This window comes from Cucurbita moschata, unplaced genomic scaffold (genome assembly GCF_002738365.1).
Source record: "Cucurbita moschata cultivar Rifu unplaced genomic scaffold, Cmos_1.0 Cmo_Scf00020, whole genome shotgun sequence".
NCBI classification, from domain to species: Eukaryota; Viridiplantae; Streptophyta; class Magnoliopsida; order Cucurbitales; family Cucurbitaceae; genus Cucurbita; species Cucurbita moschata.
The window spans coordinates 196,401-203,602 of record NW_019268536.1 but is presented as its reverse complement, the minus strand read 5'-3'; the positions used below and the strand labels follow the sequence as shown (position 1 = coordinate 203,602).

The 7,202-nt window shown below is 38.0% G+C and overlaps 1 protein-coding gene and 1 long non-coding RNA gene across 2 annotated transcripts; one reads left to right on the top strand and one right to left on the bottom strand.

Annotated features, from left to right (window-relative positions):
* Positions 1–1,741: 1,741 nt before the first annotated feature.
* On the bottom strand, positions 1,742–4,674 carry LOC111457701 (heat shock 70 kDa protein 8). The gene is made up of 2 exons (XM_023100056.1): positions 4,358–4,674; positions 1,742–3,764 (listed from the first exon to the last, which is right to left on the bottom strand). Exon 2 carries the CDS (start codon positions 3,759–3,761, stop codon positions 2,043–2,045), a length of 1,719 nt encoding a protein of 572 aa, XP_022955824.1. The 5' UTR covers positions 3,762–3,764; positions 4,358–4,674; the 3' UTR covers positions 1,742–2,042.
* Positions 4,675–5,693: 1,019 nt separating this feature from the next.
* LOC111457885 lies at positions 5,694–7,025 on the top strand. The gene is made up of 2 exons (XR_002713020.1): positions 5,694–6,427; positions 6,670–7,025. It is a non-coding gene; the product is annotated as an uncharacterized LOC111457885 (long non-coding RNA).
* The last annotated feature ends 177 nt before the right edge of the window (positions 7,026–7,202 follow it).

Here is a 7,202-nt window from a genome sequence, read left to right as displayed (position 1 = left end):
AAAAAAAAAAAAAAAAAAAAATCTCTTCTTTACAACATACGAAATCAAGGAGAAAAATGAAGGTTTTACAATGGACTGTGTTCCTCGAACTACACTCATCAGTATTACAAATAATGAGCGAGTCGCAGTCCGAGTGGCAGCCCGAGTTGGCGTTGAGTTCGAAAGGCTAGACGACAATGTGGTACTTGGGGTGTAAAATGTGGTGAAAATTGTCCTGTTTTTTGAACTTTGTGGTTCTTTTTACAGAGTCTTAGGTTTCTGGGGAATGGGTAGCGTGGTCGACCCGGTGAAATCAAATGTGAAGATCCTCGAAACCTCAAAAAATGAACCAAAAAACAACACAAAGTCTTAACTATTTGTTATTAATTATTATGAAAATTTGCGACACTGTGTTGATTGACCAAGAGTATATGTCCTTGGAATCTTCCCCTGTGTTTAATACTGAGCTGGGTTTCATTTTTGGTCAAATGGGTATTTGTTAATAAGCAAATCACGAAGATTAAAACAAGAAAGGTCGGATTTTTATGAGTGAGATTGAGAGAAGATGAGGTAAGGGAGTGGGAATATGTGTCGGGGTTTATGTCGCAAGTTGAAAGAGAAAGTCAAAAGGGAGGAGGGAAGTAGGCTTTGGGAATTGAAACAATGGCGGAGCACAGAGATATTGAGAAGGGGGATTGGTTCAGAAACAGAATCAGAACACATGTAGTTTTGGGGAGTGAGCTGGGATTTTATTTTATCATGTGTTTGTGTCGTATTCGACATGTCGTTTTGGCGAGGGAGGGGGTTCTGTTCTCATTCATCCAAAACAGATGACGTCGTAAGATCAGTGCCCTTTTGTGTTTGGAATCTAATGGAGAGTACAGAGTCGTGTAGGTGAGTTTGGGTTTGGATGAGGACAAGGCATTAGAGTTTGAGAGAGTGTTTAAGTAAGTGCAGAGGTTTTGTTTGGAGTTTACTAGTTGTTGTGTAGGGATGTCTGGTTTTTGTTTGCAGTTCTGTAGGCTCTACTGCTCTTCTCTTTTCTAAGGAATATGGACACATCAACATGGAACTTCTTCCCAAAAAAGACACAATTTCCTCTTCCAAAATCAAAATCAATATTTTTTTAAAAACAATTTAGCATATATTTCTCGTGGTAGGAATCATTTCAGTACTGAAATAAATGATGGAGACATTTCTATTAGTATAAAGTTAGCATTTTGGAGAATTAGAAATGATAAATCAATAGTATGATATAAGATCTCACATTGATTGAACGGGATAATGAAACATTTTTTATAAGGACGTGAAACATCTTTCTAGTAGATGTGTTTTAAAACTGTGATCGTAACAAGCCAAAGCCGACAATATCTGCTAGTGGTGGCTTAGATTGTTATAAATGGTATCAGAGTCAGATACCAGACAATATGCCAATGAGGACATTGGCCTCCAAGAGGGTGAATTGTGAGACACCACATTAGTTGGAGAGAAGAACAAATAATCCGTTATAAGGATGTTAAAACCTCTCCCTAATAAATGCGTTTTAAAACTATGAGGTTGATTCCTTGTAACGGTGTGAAAACTTCTCCCTAATAGTAGTTCTATTGTCCAAGTCTCACTAGGAGCTTATTCGCATTCTAGAAAGAGTTCAACAAGTCCAAGATGAATGGAAAAGTGATTTTCAACCAAACGATTGTTTCACGTTTTAAAGTGATACATAATGGAACATAGTAATACATAATAGATCAAACTTGATGAATCATGGTCAAGTCATTTTCAAGCCTCTAATACTGAAACAAGGAGATCATGTTACAATCTAGGATGTACTTAACAAGGTAGATACAACTTACACTGAATAACTACAGCATCGCCAACAAGAGTGTCCCTAATTCTTCATCTATCACAGTAGTTCATATTCCAGGAAGCTATTGACACTTAAAAACATGAAAATGTGACATTTACATTACCCAACATACATTATTTCGCTATGTATTTGCATTGAACTTAAGGAGTCATATATGAAAGTGAATGTAGAAACAGAACAGTAGGCTCTAGATATTCACCTAGCTTTTCTTCCGCAATGAAACCAAGTCCATGGCAGCACCATATTTTCCATGCAGAGCCTCTGCACACCAGCCTTGCCCGTCGTCGACGGTTGGCATCTTGACTTCCATGAAAGGGGTTGCAGGGTGTTGAGCACCTGGGAGTCTTGCCCCAGCTAGAACTCTAAGCATATTTGAGGAGTCAATGTCCATACAGATAGTAATTTCAGGGATTCCTTTGGGTGCTGGTGGAATTCCAATGATCTTGAAATAGCCAAGTAGATGATTTTCTTCTGCTCTTGTCTCTTCGCCTTCATATACAACAATCAGGGCCTCGCTTTGATTGTCTTTTACAGTTGTGAAAACCAACTCCTTGCGTGCTGGCATTGTAGTGTTCTTGGGAATAATTGGAATGAAGCTGTTTCCATCAGCTCGAATTCCAATGGCGAGAGGCGTTGCTTGGATGCTAAGGAGATCTAAACTTCCAAACGGATCGGCAATGCCCGATGCTACTGCACCTTCTAAAGCTGCACCACAGACAGCAGCTTCTAAAGGATTCATTCCTTCATAAAGTGCCTTCTTTTTGCTTTTTTCCATCAGAAAACTTCTGATCTTTGGTATGTTCGAACATCCACCAACTACTACTACGTCGCTCAAATCATCAATCCCTACTCTTGCATCGTGTAAGCATTGATTTACAAGGTTCTCACATTTCTCAAACACCTCGCTATTCACCATCTCGAACTCCTCTCGGCTTAGAACCTTGCATAACTTAGACCCATTTCCCAAGTTCACATCGATTTGAACACTCGACTGGAATGAAAGCTTGTGGATAGCATCTTGGGTCGCAACTCGGAGTAACCCCATCCTTCTGATCTCATCGATTCCACGGTGTGAAAATATAGATTCCGCATTTGGCAAAAGATACTTCATGGTATTTTGAAGTAGATCTTCACCTCCAATAGGACTTCCAGCCAGGGCTTTGATCTGTGACACTCCTCCCCCTGTGGCTGATACAGCAACATCACAATATCCAGCTCCCATGTTGAAAATAAGGGCGATCTTTTCACTTCCACTGCCCATGTTCTCATGTACAGCCTGCTGCTGCTGTTGTTGGGCATACAATAAAGCTACTGCTGTTGGTTCAGGCATCAACCTGACTTGAAGGCCAGCCATCGCACAAGCTCGTTCCACCCGAGTAAGCTGAAATCGGCTGAACGAAACCGGAATTGTTAAAACAACATTTCTAATTGGCCGCTTCAGTTGATGTTCAGCCATCATTTTCAGTTCAACAAGAAAGATTGCCAGAACTTCTTCAGGAGTGGTAGATCTCCATATATTGTTCACCAAAGCTGCAACAAATGGACGAACACCAATGTCCAAAGTTTGCACTAGAAAAGGAAGGCTCTTGCTTGCATGAACAACTGGGTCAGTGTCAACTCTTCCAATCAAGCGTTTCATATTGAAAATTGCAGCACCAGAGAGCATGTCATACTCCTGACTTAGCTCATTAATAACTCCACCAGAAGGAGTATCATCCTTGAAGGTGACATATGATCTCATAATCTTCTGATTTCTAGTGTTCTTAAGAAGCTCAACCTGAGATCCATTCCAGACTGCAATACTACACTGTGAAGTACCAATATCAATTCCAACAGCAATTTCCGGAAAGATTGATGCTGATCTATCCTCCCCAGTGGTTTCACTATCAGAAGCTACAGTGTATATTGGTTCGGCCATAATCTGCATTTTGATCAATATAAAGCTCTAGCTATACACTGAACTAACGGGCAAGGAATAGATAACCAAGAACTCAGCCCCTTAAAATGAGTTTAAATTCCACTGAATGATCTTTAAAACACTTCAAAAAGAACACACAAAAATGCTTCTACAGATTTTGGACAAAATCAGGTTGATTCAATCACTTCAAAGCGTGTTATAGTTTATAAACACAAACAATATCATGTGTAAACTTGTCTATAAGTCTTCAATTTTCCAACATCTAAACTCAGTTCTCGTATAGGGCTAATAGACCAAAACTCCGCAAATAGACAGATTGGAAATTACATAAAATTCATATAAACAAGATCAACTACAATCTATCTCTTAATCCAATTCTCAATACTATTACAACATTTCCAATATAAACAGAGCAGCAAGATTTCAAAATATCACTACATTCAATCTCTTAATAAGACTAATTAAAAGTATAATGAATCAAACTGATTTGACGAAAGCACAAACAGATGGGAAATTACGAACTGGCGCGAAGCAAATCAAAGAACAAGACGTACCTAGTTCCGTGAAAACCAATTGAGGAAAGAAAATAGAATTACCAGAAGCAGCAACGATCAAAATAGTTGAACCGAGCAAGCAGGTTGCAGAATGAACAAGAAGACAGAGATTCCGGCAGCAGATAGAAGCAAGGAAAAGAGCAGTGAGAAGAGTGTTAGAAGCTACGAGAGGAATCGGTGAAGAAGGAACTGGAAGGCGAAGGTTCATTTATAGAACCCATTGAAAGAAGGGTTGATCGTCTTCTAGAGCTTCCTAGAGAAGGGAAAAAGACACAATTTTGATTTTTAAAGAAGGGGCAAAACGATGGCTGAAAATATTGTTAATTTTTTAAATCAATAAATTATGTTTGTATTGTAAATTAATTGATAAAAACAATCAAAATTAAACTCTTAAATGGTCGGTAGCCCACGTGGCAAGGCCCAACACTTGTCCCTGTTGGGCTGACTTGACCCAGGCCCAATATGAAAAAAAAATTTAAGTAATTTTAAAATATGGATAAATGGTTTTTGAGTGTATATGATTATTTTTTTTAGTACGAAATTGTCCAATTTTTTTTATAAAAATCTTTAGAAAACATCAACTATTTGTATTTAAGTAATTACAAAAGTAAAATAATAAAATAATAAATTTAAAAAATCTGAAAACGAGGTCAGATCCTACTCCTCTTCAATTTGTTTCATATTCGAGTGTGATATAAGAGAATCTCTAAGCTCCTGTTCTTCAACCACCGAAGTATTTAGCTATTGAAAAATAGTGTTCAATGTTCATAATTGTTTCAAAAGCTTTATAAAGTTGTTGAGATTTAACATATTTACGAGATCATATTTAAGGATGGAAAAGTGTGTGTTCATATTATTTGCCCATTTTGTTTTTTTCTTTTTGGTAATATTTTCCTATTTTGTGCAACAACTGATTATTTTTGCAAACCATAATTATGAAGTAGAAAAAAGAGATCAGAAAGTGAAGAGTAAGTTAGAGGTGGTCAACAAGAAAATTGTAGTTAAATGATTTTGACGGTTTGAACAAATCAAATCAATCTCTCCCCATTTCATTTTACTTCCACTCGAGAGTATCGAGCATCACCATAACCCACAAAATCTCTTTTTTCTCTCTCATTCAGAGAAAGATCGAGATAAGAGATCAGTTGGAGAAGAGAACGAAATATTTCTTATAACGGTGTGGAAATACTTTCTTAGCATACACGTTTTAAAATCGTGAGGCTGACGACGATACATAACAGGCCAAAGCAGACAATATCTATTAGCGATAGGTTTGAGCTATTATAAATGGTATCAGAGTCAGACATTGGGTGGTGTGCCAGCGAGGACACTAAGCCCCCAAGGAGGGTGGATTGTAAGATCGCACATCGGTTGGAAAGAAGAACGAAACATCTCTTATAAAGGTGTGGAAAATATCTTTCTAGCAGACGCGTTTTGAAACCATGAAGCTGAAGCAAATATTATCTGCTAGCAGTGGACTTAGATGGTTACTGACTCGACTCTACTCTTGTTGTTAAAGCTAAAAGGTTTCTAGAGAGAGAGAAAAAAAGAGGAGAGATGGGAGTTGGGAAAACAAGGTTGAGGCACACTTCTAAGGCACCCAATTGGGGAGTAAAGGATATGAGGAGCTGTGGGGATAGGATCCCTTGTTGGGGACTCCATTTCAAAAGGCTTTATACATTATTTTCTTCAATCAAAAGAGATATCCAAAACGGGAAAGGCCACAAAAACAATGATCAGACTCTCAAAACTCTTAAGATGGGGTTTTAATTCGAAGGGAATTCAGGGAAGTGTGTGAAGCACAGCAGATTGGTGGTGAAAGAAGGCTTCTTCTACTACAAGGAACAAAAGTGGTTGACAAAGACATTTTACCATGAACCATATGAGAAAATGCATGGTTTGTTGAATAAATGAATCGAACAAAAATGCCACAAAATCCCTCTTTCTTGTCTAAGCTAAAAGAAAAGAAAAGAAAAGAAAACCAAAAACAAATTCATACCTTTGCTCTTTCTCTTACCCTCTGCCATGAGCTGAAAGGAATGGGGTGGCTCCAATCCTTCTTCTCCCCATTGAAGAAGCTCTGGTTTCGACTCCATTCTTCGTCGAAAAAACGTAAGTTGCCTCCCCTTTTCGACCTTGCTTTCGTCGCTTACATTCTCTGTTTTTTTGTTTAGCCTGCATTTCTGCACCCCTCTTCTTCTGTTGCTTCCTTTTGCCCTGCAATGACAGCATTTTCATATTTTGAACAGCCATTTCTCCTTCCCTTCCTGTTCTTTCACATGAAAATTGTGCAGAAAAGAATCTCTTCAACACCCTTCTAAGTTTTTTCATATTTTCTGGGTTGTTTAATGCAGGAAGAGGGATATATATTCTGTATGAGGATGTCAAATCATGTCCCTGTGAAGATGTGCATGTGCTTTGGTCAATATTAGTGGAATCACACACTTCATTTCCACCAAAGCAATGAAGCTTTCAACCTCCTAAACACAGTTTCCCCAGCAATGTACATAAAATATTTATAATGCTTTACATACTGAAGGGGGGGAAAATGAATGCCCAGAAATAAAAGTTTACCTTCACCATTTTCACCATTTTTCTCTCTTCTGTCTAATTTTTTGTGTAGCTTCTTACAGTAGTTGCTTTGTCCATTTCAGCAGTTGTGGTGGCAGTTGAATTCTAAATTCTATACCTTCAAGGTTGATTCTGATAATGACATGAGACAACTATTGAATAGATGAGAATAATGGTTCGATTATATTCACTCTTTCCTTCATAAATCCTGTAGACTTAAGACTCTAGGCTTGCTATTTAGACATTTGAAATGGGGGAAAAAAGAATAGAGAAATAAAGAGAGCCACAAAAACAATGATCTGGTTGTGATAAAAAC

Excerpts from the sequence above, each read along its gene's own strand:
- LOC111457701 (XM_023100056.1), bottom strand. The coding sequence starts at position 3,761 with ATGGCCGAACCAATATACACTGTAGCTTCTGATAGTGAAACCACTGGG.